Source organism: Aythya marila (genome assembly GCF_965140915.1).
Source record: "Aythya marila genome assembly, chromosome: Z".
Taxonomy (NCBI): Eukaryota; Metazoa; Chordata; class Aves; order Anseriformes; family Anatidae; genus Aythya; species Aythya marila.
This window is the reverse complement of record NC_139080.1, coordinates 54,939,242-54,959,898: the sequence shown is the minus strand read 5'-3', so window position 1 is coordinate 54,959,898 and position 20,657 is coordinate 54,939,242. Positions and strand designations below refer to the sequence as shown.

At 46.2% G+C, this 20,657-nt stretch overlaps 1 protein-coding gene across 3 annotated transcripts in view; it reads right to left on the bottom strand.

The window, feature by feature from the left end:
• The window catches only part of TRABD2A (TraB domain containing 2A), a 78,869-nt gene extending 78,120 nt beyond the window's left edge, over positions 1-749 (bottom strand). For all 3 annotated transcript variants that reach the window (XM_082783727.1, XM_082783728.1, XM_082783729.1), the window contains exon 1: positions 460-749. In XM_082783727.1, coding sequence (XP_082639853.1) covers positions 460-555 — 96 coding nt within the window. In that variant the 5' untranslated portion in view covers positions 556-749. The remainder of the gene's footprint in view (positions 1-459) is intronic.
• Positions 750-20,657: the final 19,908 nt, after the last annotated feature.

The window sequence follows — 20,657 nt, the reverse complement described above, 5'->3', positions numbered from 1 at the left end:
TACAGCAGTCAGGTTCATCAAATGTGAGCACAAACAAAACTCAACACAGCTTCTAATAGCATTTCTGTTTAAAGGCCACTGTCACTCGCTGCTCTGAACCTGCTCCACCGTGCTCAGAGTAAAGCAGTCAGCCAACAGGCTACCCTGAGAAGGAAGCTGGCAGCAAATCACGCAAAAAAAAAAAAAAAAAAAAAAAAAAAAAAGGCCAGCTCGGGCTCTCGGGCTCCTCCCGGGATCTCCCTCTCTTCCACGGAGCCGGGGAGGCTCCCCACGGGCGGAAAGCGAAGCAGGGGGGCGCAGATTCAGGTGCAAAGGCAGCGCCGTGCCCCTCTCCATCACTCCGCTCCCCGCAGCCCCGCGGCACCCCGACCCCCGGCGCCCCCATGCCCGCAGCCCCGGCGGCTCCGCGCCCCCCCGGGCCCACCCGGGGCTCCTCGGGGCCGGTCCCCCCCCGGTTACCTTTCCGCCGAGCGGGCAGGCGCCGCGGCTCTGCCGCGCTCTGGCCAGCAGGAGGAGGGAGCTGTGCAGCAAGCAGACCCAGCCGGGGTGCACCATCCTTGCTCGCTCGGAGTTGGCACAGTTTTGGGGACAGCTTTCCTTTCCTTTCCTTTCCTTTTTCTTTTTTTTTTTTTTTCTCCCCTCTTCGCCTGCTTCCACTTTATTTTTTTTTTTAATTCCCTTTCTGTTTCTTTTTTTTTTTTAATGTTATTTTATTTTATTTTCTCTTTTTATTTTCTTTTTTTCTTTCTTTTTTTTTTTTTTTTTTTTTTTTTCCTTCCTTTTGCCCGGGCGACCCAATCCCGGAGCCCTCGCAGGAGCGGCCCCGTCCCCTGGCCAAACCCTCCAGCCGCTGCCCCCTCCTCTTAAAGGGTCCCGTTCCGGGCGGGCGGGGGGGGGAGGAAGGGGAGGGCGCGGGGCCCGCCGCACCGGGGGCGGGCGATGGGGCTGCGGTGCCGGGGGGGGCTCCCTTACCCTCACTCCCCGCCGCCCGCATCGCGGAGAGACCCCGCTCCGGCCCCGGACCGGCCCCGGGGGGCTGCGGTGGCTGCGCCCCCCGGCCCGTCCCGTCCCGTCCCGCCCCGGCCTCTGCCCTGCCCTGCTCCTGCCTGCATTTCCCCCAAAGAGAAGACACTACTGGGTGTTGGGGTTCTTCCCCCAAAGCCCCCCTTCACTGTCCGCCCGGATTCAGGTTGACCCTGGCATTGCTTCCGACTCGTTTTCTCGCCTCGGGGTGCCTGTGCCATCGTCTGATTCGGGTTATCCAGCAAAACTGTGCCCGGTGTGCTTTGCACAAACGGTGTGGTCTATTAGCGATAAAAAATGCACCGAAATGCACTACCTGCAAAGTCTGCCCACACTGATGGGCATATCGCCATCGCTATTTGTAAAGTTCCCCCATAATATCTGAGACTGGTGTTTAAAACACTGAAAAGCCCATATTGCTATTAATCAGAGCCTTAAAAATAATGACTGAATCTGGAATCTGCCAGCTTTGTCTGTGTGTACGTGTCAGGTGTGAATGATAATAGTGAGCTTTCACACCTCTCAAAATATTTATGGTAGGATCTTCCTGGCAATTTTAATATAGCACCTATAATTCACATTTAGGGAAACTGTTACCACTTCCAGGGCTTATCGCAAGTAGACCTGTAAAGTTAGAAAACTGCCCACCAAGGTGTATGGAGGTATTGTATAGAGCACAGTGCTTCCCTCCTGCACCACCCCCAGTTGTTTTAATTAAATGCCATGCACAAAGCAGTGAGCAAACTGCTGACTAATTGTTTCATGCTATTTGCAGACTCAGGAAGTCATTGTTTCTTTAGCTTTATCCTATTCCTACTTTCAAGCTCATCCTTTTCAATCCCAGAGATCTGAATCTCTGTCCCTAGGGTTAAATCCTGGTTCAGAATCAATGGCAAACTTCCCACCAGCTCAAAGAGAGTGGAGATGCCCGTTTTTACTTTTGCTTGACAGCCCGGTTTTGCAGTACAAAGCAAATTCCTCCCGAAGAAGGTAGCAAGAGCCAAAATCCCTCATTGTTTTGCCTTTTATGTGCATTACTGTATTTCTGCCTTTGATGAGGAGAATGATACTGATAATATATTAAATGCATCTTCTTTCATTAGGTCATGCTAGCCATTTAGAACAAAAAACATTATCTGGCAAAGAATATTGCATTTATGCAATATATGATGGTTGTAATCCATAAATCCATACCTATTTTATTTTTTATTTTATTTTTTTTTTACAGGGTTGGAGAATACTGTGTGCCATTTGCCAGCCCTGCAGAAAAATCTGTACCTATCAGAGCAAGAATTGAGTTTGTGACACCTTTTTTCATTATCTTCTCAGATTTGATCAATGGGGGTTCAAACAATGAGTTTGCCCAGCAGACAGGTAGCCTTTCCAAACAACTCCAGCTCTCAGCAGACAGGTGTAAAACACAGCAACAAAATGTTTCTGCCCTGGAATGCAATAAACCAGACCCATGTTTAGTTGTATGTATTTCTGGGCATGGAAGCTAGATAGCATTTATTCTTAAAGTGCCCAGATCAAGTTGCAAAGAATAAGAATAAATCTTCCATGGCACAGAGATGTGCTGCCAAGCTGATTAGGTACCTTCTGTCTGGCTATTTTTAGTTTCTTTCAGATCTGAAGTGGAAAATAGTAGCAACACTTTCTGAAACACACGGCTCGCAGGCATACAGACAATGCAGATTAAGATGCTGCTTGGCTGTATTTTCAAATTGGTGGGAAATGCATTCTTTGTGGTGAATTGCTGATGGAAAATAGCAAAAGAGGAAGGACAAAGGGAATGTTTCATAAAGACTTTTGAAGTAATTTATACTTTCACTGAAATATTTCAGTAGAAAACCACATCCTAGACCTATTAACAGAGACCTAAGAGATAAAAACTGCATTTTTATTTAATGAAGTTCTGTTTGTAGAGTTGCTGGGTTTGTTCCCATCCCTTGCAAAATGATTTCAACAGAAGTTCAGCATGTGATTCATGTTAAGATCATGCTTCTGTACTTTGCACAGAAAAGGCAAACTGAAGCATATCCTTCATGCTTTCCTGGATCAGGCCCTTCAGGTCACGGAGGGCTCACAACCTGAGCTGTCTGGTTGGCAGTACCATCAAGGTAACGGTGGGGACAGGCTCTGTGACCACCTCTCTTACAATGGTGTGCTGGTTCAAGCAGCCGCCGTGCACAGGCAGTTGCTCATACTGGCATTGCAGCCCTTGGCTGCAGCACACCTGAGGCCGAGCAGTGGACTGGGCTGTACACAAAATTAGCTACTTTTTGTCTTTTTGGGGAGACAGCTGATGTTTAATCTGAATCAGTTTCGCAAGCCATAGTAACAGTTACATGGAGATGGCCAACAGGATGTCAGAGGAGGGAGACTTCTGGAGTGGGTGTTCCTGCCAGCACATCTTCAGAGTACAGCCCAGAGCTCTCACATCCATCTGTGTATGCAGCACAGCCTGCGTACAGTATGAACACTTCTGAGAGACCTCTAGAGCTTGTTCATGTGCCTTTGCTACCCAGTATTAATTAGCAATGTGAAACAAAGCCACCTCGTACAGCCAAACACAGTTACAGCTTTGTACTAGCTTCTTTCGTTAGTGAAAGAAGCTAGTACAAAGGAAATTTGCACAGATTTTTTTGGGGGCAGAATATATTCAATTCTGTTAACAGGCAGTTCAGCTGATTCACCCACTATCAAACACAATTAGACTACTTTTCAATTCAACACACATTTTAAATATCATGAGAGATAACACGAGGATTTCTCACCACTTAAAATTATGAAACAGATATCATAAAGCAGATAAGAAAGAAGGCAAAGGAGCTTTCTTCATTGAGTTGAGAAAAAGTACTCTACTTTATCTGCATTTGAAAGGAAGTTTGCTTAGAAGGATTGATGTGGACTTCAGAGATTCAGAAACACAGAGCCCCAATTATGCCTCAAGATAAAAAGGGTTAGTGAACTTTGTAGTATGTTACTGTATGAAAGTGTTAGGTCAGCTGGAAGGGAAATATGGGGAATATATTACAAAGTGAAGTGGTTACATGTAATTATCAAGCATAGTCAGCCAGAAGCCAAAAATAAAGAGTAAAGAGTGGAATTCTGTTCTCTAAACACATCTTAATAATAGCAATCTCAATTTGAATGGAGAGAGAAAGCTAAACAAAAATAAATCTCTAGGGCACTGAAAGGAGGCAAAGAGAAACTACATGACCAGAACAGGGGACTCTGAATTGCACTAGGCCCCAGCACTTCAGAAATAAAGCAGAGGATCATTTGAAGCCAGTCTGGAAAGAGTTAAAGGGCAGCTTACAAACCCATTTCTCTCATAAAATGAGGGAATAAAGTGAACTGTTCAGAAGGTGTTAACAAAATAGCATACACGGACTGAATTATTCAGATATTAACTCATGATTTTAGGAGGAAAAAATACAGGTGACTGTCTAAATAAATATTGATGCATTATTTTATGAAATGCAGTAAATAAGGACCCCACATCTTATGCAGATAGAAAGTATTATGTATATGGAGCATCTTAAATGAGTGAGCAGTTCACGTAGTCATAATACTGCAGCTGAGGAAGCAGAAACAGAGTACAGCTCCGTGGTAAAGCTCAAGTGGTCTGAGTGAATTTAACTGATTTTCTGCAACAGAAGGCATGCCTGTCCCATCCTGGTCAGTCCATGGCTTAGCCTCTCACCCACTCCTCTGCATTCAGCATGGCTGTATTATTACATCACACCCTGGACAGTGAGTGAGGTGCCAAATCGCTCTGCAGTGTTGGAGGGGAAACACAGGTTTCCAAAGGGTAATTTGGCTCTTCCTCTGAGAACCACAGCACCACCACTAGCCCATGCACAGCCCTCAGCCCTGCTGGCTGAAAAACAGCTGCTGAGGCAATGGAAAGGGGGGGGGGGGTGCAGCAGTCCCTCTTCTCATCCCACTTCCTTCTCAAGCCATTCTCTGGGCTAGAAGGAAAGATGCAGGAACAGTCAGTCTTGGAAACACCAGGTGGATCCTGGTGCTGTGTACATAGGCATCGGTCCAGGAAGCAGCTGGGAAGTCTGATCCCCCCAGGAGAGATGCACAACGTGTAAAACCTTCTGTTTACAGAGGTAGATGTCTGATGTCTTCCAGGGAATATTGGGAGAATTTGCCTGTGGTATAACTGAAGAAAATCTGAAATGGGTAGAAATGTGTTGAATTCAGCTTATCCACTACAGTAGTGTGATTTCTTCCAGGACATCTTTGGGAAGGGAGGGGGAGGGGGCTAGAAGTGGAAAAAAAAAAAAAGCTGTGCTGATTTTTTTTTTTCAGCTGTAATTTTTTTGCAGCTGTAATTAAAGACTTCTGCAAAGAGGGAAGGAATTTTCTGAGTGAAAACACTTATTTTGTCCTAGTTTTCTAATTGGCTCTGAAAAACATTAGCAAAGCTGTCAGGTTGAAGACACCATGTAGGCAATGCTGTAACTTGTTATAAAATGTAATCTTAGCATTGCGTAAGGTGGATTTATTTATTTATTTATTTATTTATTTATTTATTTATTTATTTATTGTACAAACAGATAAATATGTGGTGAACATCTCCCTGCAGTTACTAAGGCAGAAACAGACTCACAGGGGGCATGATGGAAGTGAAGCTTCAGGATACCAGCTTCAGTGAGGCTGGGATTTTTCTTGCAGTGGTGGTCAGCCGTCAGCTCAGGCAATTTGTAGCATCAGAGAGTTCCCCTGTATGTGCAAAAACACTCACACCTGACTTCTGAGAAGTACCTGAATGTGTCCTCCTCGTGGCCATTGATTTGCACGGCAGTAAGCCACTGATGATCCTCCCAGCTTATTTGCTATACACACCTGCCCAGAAGATGACTGTCCCTGCTTCAGGACACTTAGAGCTCAGATGACGCAAAGATTTACATAGTCAGCTTGCTTCACATACTGCAAATTGTCCCAGGAAAAATAAGGAAACAACATGGTGAAAATGTTTCAAGCAATTTGGGTTTAGCCTTGAGCTCTCTCAGGAGACCACATAGCTGGATATGAGCCTGTCAGTGATTATCCTCTGTGCGACTGTAAAGATACTTCTTTCATGACAGCCCATCAGTGCAGCAGAGCTGAAATTAAGTTTCTATTCCAGATTTATTTTCATTGGTAATTTTAAGTCAGTACTTGCTTTACTTTCAGCCAAGTGGGAATTTTCTTTCTCCCCACTAAATATTGAGGAAAATTACTTCAGTTTCTCACCACAGGGAAAAAAAAAAAAAAGATCAGGTAATCTTGAGAAGCTAGAAGAGGTAGGGTAACAATTTCTTTCTACTGAGTATGCTGTGTAACTTTCCTAACTAATCCAGACCTGATTTGCACTCTCCACTTAGAGCTCTGTCTAGTACTTCAGTGACTCCTAAATCCTGTGTAAATGTTGTGTCTACGTTAAAGTCAAGTCTTTTTAGAGAATGAGTTTCCAGGGTCATGAAAGTAGCAGGAACATGTACAGGAGGGTTCTTGAATGCATGCTCAGCTTGAAGGAGATGGGCAGTACCACATCCACACCACATCTCCTCTTCAAGGCTGAGATCTAGCCAAACAGGTTGTTGTGCAGAAAACAAACACACAGCAATCAAAGGAAGCTGGAACCACCATACCTCCATGTGGCTAACTCTGAACATAAATGTAAAACCATTTAGGAGGGAAGTTCGTGGGTAGACACTTCTTCCCCAGGGATCTCTCCTCGTCATGTGAAGGCAATGGTTCCAAGCCATCTGTACCAAAACATTAGCAAGCAAGCAAGCCCATTCTGGCCCCCAGACCCTTAAAGCTTCCCCTAAAGCTACTTCACCCTGGTTCTTCATCTTGCAGCACTGGACAGGACTCTTATTTCAACTATTTCACTGTTACTATTTCAACTATTGGCTATCTGCAACTATTTCAAATGAAAACCTCTTTTAAACGTCAGAGGCATTTGCTAGGATGAGCCACGGGCTTACACACTTCCTACTGTGAAAAGCCCAATTTTGACATAGGAAACAGAAGCAGGAGGAGCTGTGGGTCTGATATAATTCTTCTTTCAGCCAGGCAGGAACACATGCCCATAGTTAAATAATGCAAGAAGTTTTAATGAAAGACTTCCCTGAATTTCCCAGGCGTCCTCATCTCCTCAGTGAGTAGTTAAGCTAGCTGCTGCTCCTGTCATACACAGTCCTTGTTCTCCCTGTGCCACTGAGTGTTGGCTTTTATCAGTGACAGGAGCCAACCCAGAGGCTTATCTCATGTGGTTTCGTGAAACAGCACACAAAGGGTCAGAGTCACTTTCCTGATTCAGACTGCACAGGATTGCATCCTAAGTACACAGCCACGTGAAAGCCAGATCTGCACAAGATAATGAGGGGGACTTTAAAAGAGCACTCCACATTGACTCCAGTCTCCCTTCTCTGAGCCCAATAGTCATTTGCAGAAAAGGAGATTTGGGATACGTTGTTCTTTGCCCCTGCTCCTCTTCTGATACACATGGACAGCCTGAGCAGAACATGGCATTGTGATTTCTGTGGGTGCTTTCTAAAGGACAGATCATACTTTTCCCAGGCTGGTATTTTCACCCCTATCCATCATCATGAGAATCAGGCCATTTCAGCAGGCTGCAGACTGAGTGGCCCAGTATCTTGAAGACATTATGAACCACCTACCCCTGGGTCCTCCTGCTCAGTAGCTGCCAACATCCCAGGCCGACAGCAGGGCAAGGCATAGAGTCTGCACAAAGCATGCAGAGGGAAAGCAAGCATTCAGTGCCACAGAGAGCTGGCTCTCACAGCTCTGCAAAGAAAGGAAGGAGGGCCATATGCTCAAGTGAAACCAATCCAGTGCAGCATGGGAAGCAATCTTGCCATAATTGATTAGAAGGAGTAAGAAATATACTAGGTTTTTATTCTGGTCCTATATGCTCCCATTAATAAATGCCAGACTTCAGTACAGAGCATGTAGAAAGGTTGCAGATAGAATTTTGAAACCTGTAAGAGAATGTTTAATTCCTCAGTTCTCTTCCTGATTGTATCTCTTTTCATTGCCAAAACAATATAGAGGCAAAGCAAGAATGATCAGTATCTAGATGTGTCAGGCTGTCTCTGTACAGGTACAGCAATGAGATGGCGTGACATTCATGCAACTGAAGCACCCAGATGGACAGATAATGTTTTAATATCAACAAACAGATATTGTGTTCCAAAGACAGCAAGATTTTGGGAAGACATGGCTATTGTCTGTATCAAAATTTCATTACCATTTCCACAAAGTTGGTTCTCTTAAAGCCATATGCAGGCTGCAGTAGGAAGCCATCTATATAAATAAGAATCCAGGAAAATGCACTGTAGCAGAATTGCAGTTCCTGCTAAGGACAGGAGAATGAGACCAACATACCTGTATTGCACTCTGGGACCAGGGCACAAAAGTTTTCCTATAAGTCACAAAACCTGTGGTGCCAGAACATGGCTTTGTTCTTCCCCTCTTTATTCCCCTAATTGCTGCACACACGGCAGCCTTGCTGCTTCTGCTCTGCCTTTAGTCTTTGCATTGCTTCTCTGCCTTTTGCAACACCTGCACAACTTCTCTCCTGGACTGAACTGCCGAGGGAGAAGCTTTCTGTCTCTTTGCACTTAGCATGCTCCCAGGTTACTCTGCTAATAAGGATGTTTTTCTTCCAGCCTCTTGCTCCTTCATCCTGCCTGGCAATTCTGCCAGCATACCAGCTCTGGCCTGGCAGGGCTTGCAAACCCATCAAAATCACTTCTGGTCCCATGCTGGTCATGCGGGACCCCCTGAAGTGACTGCTTACTGGCAGGGTTTAGCTGCAAACTGACTAAGCCACAGCGGATATTGGAGCATCAGCTTTGTACTGAAAGGACTTTCCTTAGTGTGTGTTACATCCATCATTTTTTCACAAATTAGTCAACATCTCCGTCTAAGAGAGTTGCTTTCAAAAAGCACCATCATTTAAAGGGCAGGCATCTGGTGGGGAATGAGGGTGAGTGCAGTGCCTTGGGATGGAGCAGGGAGATACCACCACTCTGTTTTTGATGGTGTCTCCTAGGTGTCTCAGGACAGCAAAAGGTGACTGGGTCTATGATGACTTCCTCTCCGAGGAATGTTGGAACCCTCTGAAGTTCCATCTCCATCTCCGAGGTGATGTTGGAAACACAAGGGCTACTTCAGTGGTAGTGGTTCCCAGCCAGTGCTAAAAAACAGCCTGCAAAGAAGCTCCCCCAGCTGGCACACGAGGCACAGCTAGCAGGTCTGCAGTGGCAGCCACCACAGGGCTCCGTTTCACCTCGGCTTGTTCTTCCTGTGCTGGCACAGCAAGTTCCCCTACTGGTCTAAAAATGGCCTGCAGGCTGTAACCCGAAACGCAGGGAGGAGATTGCACTTCCACATGAAGCATGCCCCTGGGCCCCCATAAATTACAGAGAGACCCTCAATGGAGGATAGAGGGCTGACTATTTGTGTTTCCTGCAGAGCCTGGGCCAGTGCTGATTCATGACACTTGCTTAGAAGTTTCTTCCATCTGCATGAGCTTGTGGCAGCACATGGGCCCTCGCTGGTATGAATGGCACCACAAGACCTTTCGTAAGCAAACAGGGATATTATTCCTTGGTGAAACCCCAGAGGAGGAAACGAGAGGATTTATACTGTGCTTCCTGGGATTCTCCCCACAGATCCAGAGGACACAATTATAACTTGTTACTTCCTGCCCTATGTATGGGTCAAGTTCTCCTGGCTTTAATAAGCCCTTCTCTCTCCTCAGTCCCTAACCAGGGGCCAGTTTCTCGTTGGACTTCAGAGGACTTGAAGGGCCTGCTCCCTCTGGCCATCTTTGAGGAGCTTTGCAATGTAGGAATGGAGAGTTCATGTGGGTTTACACCTTGTTTTCTAATCATAAGGCAGTGCCTCCACACCCAGAGTGGGCTCAGCTCTCCTCCAGAAGGGCTGACATGTTTTCACCCATGTTTCCTCAGACACCTTTTCTGAATCCTGAAAGCAAGTCTTGTTTGCAGGTAGTGAAAAGCTGAAGCACCTTGTTTTATGTGTGACAACAGTCTAGACAGCGTTTGGGATTTGTCACCTTGCTTTAATCATCAGATCACACCCTATGAAAGAAATCTGATAATATCTTTTCAGTCTGGGTTTCCAGGAAAGTTCAGGGATGCAGCTTGACACACTAATGTTCAATTTTCCTTGAAAGCCACAGGGGTTCAGGGTCCCTGATGCACAGAGGGATAAATAGACTATTAAGTGTAATGTCATGCTGAGATAACCAAGTCAGTTCAAAGGATGGTAGGGCTGCAAGCCTCAACCCTGCATCATATTCAGGGATCAGGTTGCATAGCCATGACCATATGGCATTGTGCTGAAGGACCTATGCTGCTACTGGATCCACTTTTGTTATCTGCACTCTGCTTTGGTGGTCAGGGTCACGGTGTCAAGACAATTGAGGACAAAGTGTCCCCACGGTAAAGTAATGCGATCAAGAATGCTTATATATCTATAACAGCCACCACTGTCACAAATGATATTATTAATTAGTGGAGAAAGCAGAACAGGACTTAAGGACTAAGACTTGCCTATGGTAGGTGCCTTACAGATCTAATGGAGACAACCTGCCTTCAAAATTGGGCAGCCTGAGAGAGAGAATGGGAGTGTTTCCTTGCAGGTTTATGATTGAATCCAAGACCTGTCTCTGTTTATACCATAAGTAGCTGCTTCTTCAGTAAACTCACTGAAATATCAGCAAGGGACAGAATGTTCTAGTTACAGCCAATAGTAAGGAATATACAGACACTATCTGTAATAATTTCTTACTATGTTCTAGTAAACAAGCCACCTTGCTGAGATAACTAGCTCAAAAGTCTGTGTGCTGAATGTGATTGTTTTACTTGGGTGGGCAGCCAAGCTCTACCACAGCCACTCTCTCATTCCGCCTCCTCAAAAGGGAAGGGGGAGAAAATACAATGCAACGGGCTCAAAGGTTGAGATAGGAATTAAGAGATCACTCAACAATTAACATGATGGGCAGAACAGACTCAGAGAAGGGAGACAGTAAAACCTATTACCTATTAGGAACAAGCTAGAGAAGTGAGAACCAAAGAAAAGAAACCAAAAACGCCTTCCACCCTCTTCTACCTCCTCCCCCCAAGCAGCGCAGGTGAACAGGGGAATGGGGGTTGTGGTCAGTCTATAGCACTTCATCTCCACCACTCCTTCTCGGTCCCTCTCTGCCCCTGCTCCACGTGAGCTCCTCTCCACGGGCTGCAGCTCCGGCCCAGGGCCTGCTCCTGCAGGGGCTCTCCATGGGCCGCAGCCTCCTCCAGGCCACATCCACCTGCTCCACCGGGGGCTCCTGCACCCATGGGGGGGCTGCAGCGTGGAGATCTGCTCCATGTGGGACCCATGGGCTGCAGGGGGACAGCCTGCTCCACCAGGGGCCTCTCCCTGCACAGCCCGCAGGGGAACTGCTGCTGCCTGCCTGCAGCACCTCCTGCCCTCCTGCAGCACTCACCTGGGGGGCTGGGGGGCTGCTTCTCACTCCTTTCTCTCTCCCAGCAGCTGTTCCACAGCAATTTTTTTCCCCTTCTTAAATATGCTCTCACAGAGGTGCAAACAACATAGCTTATTGGCCCAGCTCTGGCCAGCAGTGGGCGCCTTATCTAACATGGGGCAGCTTCTGGATTCTTCACACAGAAGCCATCTCAATGGCCCCCTACTACCCAAACCTTGCCACACAATCCCACTACACCCAAGCATTTGTCTTTTGCCCTAGCTGTTGTCACCAGTTGCGACAGAAGAGATCACTTCTCCCTGCAAATATTGAACCTGAAATCAACATTGCTGAATTACTGCCTGATCCCATTCTATATTGAAGGCTTTCCCCCAAACAGACTAGCTTCAGCTTACAGTAAGATATCCTTTTAAAGTGATTACACAAAGACACAAGGGCAACTCAATTCTTAGAAAGCTATTTATGTGTGGCTTAAATAAAACAGGAATAAATCCAGAAAAGTATATCCATTTAGTCTGACTTGAACACCCTTCAGTTCCTTCATACAGAAATTCCCACCGCTACATTCAATATTCTCTCTGCATTATGCCTCATTTGTCAGCTAATTAGTTCCTGCCCCTAAAGACACATCACTCTTCTGCCTGACAAGAAGAAGGGCCAGTGCTATTGGAAAGCTAATGGCAACTGCACTTACTCACCTGTTAGTAGCACATTGCTCACTGAAGTAGTGCAGTGCAGGTGGCTCCTTGCTTGTGCCCAGTTTTACTGAGATTTTTCTTCACAAAGGAACTGAAGAAAAGTGCTGCTTTCAAACTTCTTGAAGACAGAAGACTGATCTTCTCTGCCTACCACCTCCTGCTCTGCAATGACTTCTCCAAAATAAGGGTTATGCATTTCTGAATGCCTTGAATGATCCTTCATTCAGCTGAGACATGTTGCAGAGCTGCTCTCAACTTGTATGGTCACATTCACTAAAACTGGAGTTCACCACTGAGCAAAGAGTCTTTTAAAACCCTTGTGTCAATTCAGAGGACATACACCCTCATCAAAGTCAGCCCATTTATTTTATCCCCAGAGACTGCCTGAAACTCCCATCTACAAGAGAAGACTCTTCCCTAATTGAAGCAGTACTTCAAACCAACCTAGGCAGGTGGAGGATGTAGCAGGCTCACTGGAGCTCACAAAGCTTTCACTGGAGCAGGTTAATACCCATTTCATTTAGCATGTCTTTAGATGCTTTTCGCTATTCTTCTCAGTGCCTGTGTTCTTCTTCAAGAGTACCTTGTTAGTGGTGGAGAAGATCCCCAAAACTCTAACAGAACCAAGGCTGGCTTCCACCAGCAGCAAACTGTCTTGGTGGTTACACTGCTCTTCTTTATTTCCTCTGTTGCATATTCAGAAATGAGAGTAGGATTTAACCCAGGGAGACATAGGAAAACTGCCCCTATCAGCACACCTAGAGAATGAATCATTCAATATTAGGGACTGTGTTTGGGGCTTAGCTTCCAAAAATTACCCCCAAATGAAGCACAGTAAGGGCCATCTATGAGGCCTTGTTGTTATTTTCCATTTTTTATTTCCAGCCAGGCAGTTGCTGGACACTTTGTCATTACTTATTCTTTCAATCAGTTATAGGCATCATTTAAAAATCTAGCCAGTCCACTTCACTACTGTTTGCTACCAACAGACTGTGCAAGCATTTGGAGCACATTTCCCTCTCATTGTACAAGGAAGATGTTCTTGCTGGCTTTGTGATTTTTGTTTTGTTTTGTTTTGTTTCTGTGCCACAGAATTACCTAGTTCTGAAAGAAAACAGACAAATCTCTGCTTGTGTTTCGAGTGTAATAGATTGCAACAGGTTGTTACTACTGCTGATTGCTTGGGAATATTTCCAGTTGTGTTCCTCTTCTACCTCTAGCTGATGTATTGGATCCGAACTGCTCTTGCTTATAGCAATCGACAGTTTGTCAGGCACTAGACAAACGGTCTCCAAGCATAAATGGTAGAAGCAAAAGGAAGATATCTCAGAGTGTTTTTGTTTGTTTGTTTTGTTTTCTGGGAGAAAATGCTGGAACACATTTCCTCTTTATTCCCAAGGAGAGCATTGTAAAACTACCTCATGCACAAAGCGGCATTGCCTACTGCATTGGCCTGTGAAGCTGTCTGAGATCTAGGTGACTCCAAGCCAGCAGTTTCACCTTTACAGTGCCTCAGTTTTCCATGTCTGTTAAATGTGGTTAATGTGCTTCCATGTTTCTAACAGCAAGGAGCTGCAGAAGAGTGAGCATCACTACTAACACAGTATCCTGTCTAAGGCTTTTCATTGCCATGTGCCATTGTGCTGACAGACTCTGATACCAGGACCTGGATGGGGATCATGCTCCACACCACACAGGTCTGAAGCAATCCCCTCACTCACCATTAGAGAATCACAGAAAGTAGAGGTTGGAAGGGACATTTGAAAGCCATCTGGTCCAACCCCTTGCCCAAGCAGGGACACCCAGAACAGGTTGACCAGGACCATGTCCAGGCACCTTTGGAATACCTCCAAGGAGGGAGATGGCACCACCTCCCTGGGCAACCTGTGCCAGTGCTCAGTCACGCACACAGCACAGAAGTGCTTTCTGTGTTCAGAGGGAACCTCCTGTCCTCCAACATGTGCCCGCTGCCTCTTGTCCTGGCACTGGGCATGGCTTAAAACAGGCTGGCTGCAGCCACTTTACACCTTCCTTTAATGTAATTTGTACACTTTGGTGAGAGCCATGCTATTCTCCTCATTTGTGCTTTGCTGATGGTTTCTAAAGCAGGAAGATCTTTCCTCCAAAGGCTGCTTCTTACTTCAACTAACACGACTGTACTAAACAGATCATGCACATTAACCTGAACCACTGCCTTAGATGGGAAGATTTCCTCTCCTGAAGATATTTGTAAGCTCACACAGGGGATGCCTACAGAAAAGGCGTAGGCATCATTTGCTAGGACAGCCAGCTGCTGAATGACTGCTCTGCTCCTACCAAGAATCAAAGACAGTCTGCAAAGCGCTTACCTAGACATCACAGTCATCCTGGGAAGTTTGAAATACTGTGCTAACAAGCTACCCTTGAGTTGCAGAAAGATCATTAAAGGGGTGATGGCTCTGACTTTAAACTGTGTGGCAGATCCCCGCTCTCAGCTATAATAGCCATGGAGTCCCAGCAGGCTGTTAAAGCAAGCCTTCATCTCCCTTTGTCTCAGAAATGCTGGGGCCTTACCAATACTGCCTGTGCAGAAACACTCCATTCCCATTGCTCTCAGTGCAGCACAAGGAGCAAGAGCATGACATGATCTCAGCAGAGGATTTGGTTGCTAGCTCTCCGTATATGTCAGACAAGAGCTGCTACAGGCAGAAAGATGCCTGTATGAATGTGTCACCTTCTAACTTTCCACCTGCTGTCCGTACCATGGCCTGAAGATCTCACAGAAACTCATAGGTATCAATTCCCATGGTGATGCAGAAGCAGCACAGAGCTAAGCAAGAGAGGCGGGTTTTTATTTTGTGCTCTCAGGTGCTGTTAGGAAACCTACTAAATTGAAAATGGATTAATCCTTCTCCAAAGAAGGGCAGAGGTATGCCCCAGGTCCAGGCTGACTTTGCAATACTAGGGAATACAGTGGTTACTATGACAGGTTTATAAAAGTCATGAGACAGCCCTTACCACTTTGCACATCATATTCAGAAAGAATCTACTTCATCATCATCATCATGAGTGCCTGCACTTTCAGAGGTCACTAAGCGAGCAGTCAGAAGGACAAGAGTATTACTACAACAAATGACATATACCCAGGGATTGAGCAGTAGGAAGCACAGGGAGCAGGCATGATCTGCATAAACACAAACAGGGATTATCAAGACAGAAGACATGAATTCAGCCTCAGACAACTAATTCCCGCACTGAATCTATGTTTGATTCGATGTGATTTAAATGCCAAAGGAAAGGTAAGAGGAGAAACCCCAAACTTTTAAAATCTATAGCACAGAAATGCGCCAAAAACTTCCCCAGTATTCCTACTAAGATCCAACATCAGTTTTGGGAAGATTTTGTAACATTTTTAATTCATGCTCCTAGTGATGGTAATGCAGATGCAGTTATTTTTGCTAGGAACAGCTGTGTTCCCGCCTTTCTGAAATGTGGGCTTGCACTCTCCTATCCATATTCAGCACCACAACTGCACTGTGGAAGAAAAACAACTGCAAAAACGTGAATGGAGGAACAAAAATGTAGAGCCAAAAAGAAGGAGGAGTGAGGGGGAACAGCTCTGACTCTGCTATGTAGTTTTTCTTCTCCTGCTGGTCGGTCACCCAGCCCAATCAGATGCAAGTCAATCAACTGCCATCTGATGTGTTTTGCAGATGGGTCAGCAGCGATGCGTATCTGATGCACAGATGTTTCAGCTTGGAGTTTTTTAGCTATCCAGCAATCAGACAAAATCCTGATGCTGATCATTCACAGATGTTGCAAAAAGAAAGAACTCGCCCCATCCACTGCAAACAAATTTATTCCTCTTACTCTTGGTCAGCCGCAGCAGCATTCTCCTGTGGAAAGCAAAGTGGAGCTCAGTGAGGATGGCTGGGTTTTGCAGTTGGATGCATTGTGGAAGTTGCTCCTTTGAAATGAAAATCCCCGAAGCCATTTCTGAAGCATGGGAAGCTTTGTTTTAGCTTTTCAAAAGGCACCTTTGACTATTGCCAGCACTGAAGGCTGTGTTTGAAATCAAAGTCACAGCTGCTAAACTGGCTTCTTCGTGCAGCAGGGAGAATCAGCCAGCCCACTGGAGAGCACGTCCAAGGGGCTGTGAGCTCAAGAGGCAGCAGCACTCAGGGCTGCAGCTGGGGTGACACACACCACCAGCCAGGCAGTAGTACTACAAGCACTAAACTCACTAGTTTAGCATTGATATCTGCACCATTAGTTCTGATTCATGGAAAATCACAGGATGGGCCCAAAATATCAGATAGAAGAATAGAAGTGTAATTCATTTTATGTGTTTTTGGGCATGAAGGCTGGATGAGTCTAGTTTTCACATTCTTACTCATGATCACAGCTGTCAAAACTATTTGCCTGTTTGAGGGAACAGCAATCCCCACTAGCAGCAGGGGCAGTGATGGTTTCAGAAGCCTCAAGCAGTGTACTTCCTACACTGCTTCCACTCCCTGACTGTGTGAACTTTATGAAGTTCAACAAAGCCAAGTGCAAGGTCCTGCATCTGAGCCAGGGCAATCCCAAGCACAAATGTTGAGCAGAGAATGGATTGAGAGCAGCCCTGAGGAGAAGAACCTGGGGGTGTTGGTCGATGAGGAGCTCACCATGAGCCAGCACTTTGCGCTTGCAGCCCCGAAAGCCAACTGTATCCTGGCTGCACCAAAAGCAGTGTGGCCAGCAGGGCTGGGGAGGTGATTGTCCCCCTCTGCTCTGCTCTCCTGAGACCCCACCTGGAGCGCTGCGTTCAGCTCTGGGACTCCCAGCACAAGAAGGATATGGATGTATTAGAGCAAGTCCAGAGGAGGGCCATGAGGATAATAAAGGTACTGGAGCAGCTCTCCTATGAAAACTGGCTGAGGGAGTTGGGGTTGTTCACCCTGGAGAAGAGAAGGCTCCAGGGAGACCTTACAGCAGCCTTCTACTGCCTAAAGAGGGCCTACAGGAAAGCTGGGGAGGGACTCTTTATCAGGGGGTGTAGTGGTAGGACAAGGGGTAATGGCTTGAACCCAAAAGAAGGTACATTTAGATTAGATATTTATAAGAAATTCTTTACACTGAGGGTGATGAGGCTGTGGAGCAGGTTGCCCAGAGAAGTTGTGGATGCCCCATCCCTGGAGGTGCTCAAGGCCAGGCTGGATGGGGCTTTGGGCAACCTGGTCTGGTGGGAGGTGTCCCTGCCCATGGAAGGGGATTGGAACTGGGTGATCTTCAAGATCCCTTCCAACCCAAACCATGCTATGATCCTATGACTGGCAGACTGTTGGCCTTCCTAACATGTCACACTCACTTAACCAAACTCAGAAAACAACAAATTCAACTCTTGCCCTTCCCTGCTTGCAAGGGTCAAAAACAGGCAGCAAGTGTCAAAAACAGGACCCCACTGAAACAGTCAAAGTGACATTGAGAGAAGTGATTAATCTCGTGTTTCTCTTTCAAATATGCAGTATATCTATCTCAGACAGCCACCTCCCAAAGCCAAACCTGCCTTTCCTGACATGACCAGGTGCAGCCAAAGGCCACCATTAGTTCATGGAAGTGAAGCTAATCTTCAGCCCCTCACACCTTGATTCACATTACCATGTAGATATTAAACATTTTCAAAGAACTGTTGGATAATCTCCTTTTGACAGTGTATAGAGAGAGCAAGTCATTGTTTTTTCTTACTCGATAGCATTTGATTGCTTGTTCACCATCAGACCTGGCCAGTTCACTGCAGAGATGTCCCACAGGATCTTCTAAAGTGTCAATAGTCCTTTACTGTGGAACATATCCAGTGAGGGCAATGAGCAGCCACACCTGCACCACTTCGTCTTTTACACTGAGTCCTGAAGTGCTCAGTGCTTCTTGTTTTTTTGACATTTCGTCTTACCCACTGTGGTCATACGCAGATGATAAGCAGTTCTGTGGCTGTATCACTTAAGCAATAATCTCATGTAATTCAATGCTTGGGACAGGAGCCATGGATACTGAAACACCAGTCATGGGTACAGGAAAGCAGGGGTACAGAGAGTCTCCCCAAGGCACAGGCTTCAGATAGCAGTACCACGTATTTAAGGGGGTCTACTATTTAAGTAAATACCACACATTCTCAGAGCAGGCAAATGATGTATTACTGATGCAATGGTTGACCTGTTTAACCGAAATTTCCCCTTTCTTCTGTTGTTACTTCTGGAGCTGCGCAATTATAGCCTTTTTGGATGAAAATGTTTCATTTGATAAAGAAGACACAAAAAGTACTTAAGGGAGTGCACGTACATGAGATCAGAGTGTAACAGAAAGGGATTTAGAATAAGAGGCGATGTCTTAGGCCCCTGATTAGATATCCCCCTATGATCTCAGAGCGGGACATGAAAACACCCAGAGCATATACGTGCTGCATGGTACTCTCAGACTGACAAACCTCAAGACAATCAGTCCCTATAGAAGCATACCCACCAGGGTACAAGGTCCTCCCAACCTCTGTAAAAATCACCTCATAGAGTTTGATGGCAGAAGTTTTGCCTCTACTGTAAGAGTTAAAACATTTCCAAAACTATTGTTATTTCCAAACTATTTCCAAACTGTTGGACCTGATAGCACACAGAACTGATGATATGAATCAGTGTGCAACCATGGAGTTGTCATCCCAGAAGGGAAACAGGCTCTTTAATTCTCAGACCTGAAAAGTACAGAAAATCCCCTTGCTTTACGTTGTTTTGGCCTTTGCTCTCCATATTCCTTAGATACACAGGGTAGCCAACAGGGGTAGCCAACAGGGGTTTTCACGTGCTGAAAAGCTGGATAAAGGTGCTGAGGCAGTCAGGAACGTGATGCTATGGTGCTGCAGTCTCACTGACCACTTCCTCAGGACTCCTGCAGTAGGTCCAGAGCTGTACAACCAACCTAGGCTGTTACACCCCACACGAGGAGGGCAAAAGAACAAAGGCAAGCAGCAGTTCAGCCCTGTCTGAGGTACAGGCTGTGCACAAGCGACATTTGTCGCAGAAGCTGGAGGTGTGCAGGGAGGAGGTGTGGGACATGTCAGGAAGCTGAGCCCTTTGCTTTGCCATCAGCTGACCAGCTATGGCCCCATGTGGATGAGTCAGGTGTGCAGTGAAAGACAGGATGGCCCTCACCACCAAAGAAGGATATCATCAAAGTCATTTTGCACTTACAAGAGGGAGTTATGGCATCCTTACAAGTGTGTCTAGCTCCCCTTTGTCCCCAGTGACACAGACAGGCATGGAGGTCCAGCAGCTAACCTGAAGATGGGGTAAGCAGAAGAGATCCTGCTACACAGAGGGACCACCAAGGAGACAGGACCAAGCAGTTGTTGGAGGAAGAAAGGCTTCACATGAAGCTGGAGATCCATGTTCAGGGATCTTCACAGCCAAATGAGACAATAAGCCACTGAATTTGAGACTTGGCTTATTTGCCACGTGAATGTCACACTTACAGATTGATCCTGTGATGCTGCCAGCCTGAATTTCAATTTCCAAAACACCCAACTCACCCAGTCCTACCAGAAACCAAATCTCAAAGCCCCATGGGTGCTCTGGAGCATGGCCTGCTGGGGAAAGGGAGGGTGGTTCTGGGCTCCACCAAAAGACGCCACATGGAGGAGATCAATACCCGTGCTCCTGTCTCCCCAGAGCTGGCAGCACCAGCTGGCAAAGACATAGGGTCCACGTGTCCAGAAAGAGGCAGAGTTAGTCACTCCCTGGAGTTAGGGCACAAGGGCTCTGTTAGCACGTTTATATCCAGGCAGCTGCTGTAAAGCTCTGCTGCCTGCCACACTGGCAGGGCTTCAGCATACGTGTAAAACTCAGCCTCTGCTGGGCTGAATGAGGTCCTTTGCTGCAAGGCACTTGAAAGCAGCACAGGTTTCTCCATTGCTACTTATGCCCTTTACCACGTTTTTCTGAGCTGATCTGCCACCCCCTCAGAAACATTTAATAAAAGTTGTTCCTTGCAGAGGAGGAGGAGGCAATACCCTCTTTGCTCCCAGCAGATCCTCCAGGAATGCACAGAAATAAACCACTATCAGTGGTAAGTATTACCACTGCCTCTGTGAGCCAGCTCAGAGGAGTCCACCCCACTCTTCTTGGAACACAAAAAGAAGGGAAAAAAATCTCAGCTGCTTGTTTTCCATCTGGTGTGAGAGGAACGTTTGACTTCTCCCCTCCCAAAGCACTATTTCAAGGGCTATTTGTAAAGAAAGCTCCATGGTTATAAATCTCCCTGGAGCCACTTGCACACACAGCCTTCATGTTAATGTACCATGACAATCTTTTCCTTTTCCTTTTAGCAAACGAAGGGTGAAGGTGTATAAACTGCAGTTTCTGAGGTCAGTGGCTCACAGAACT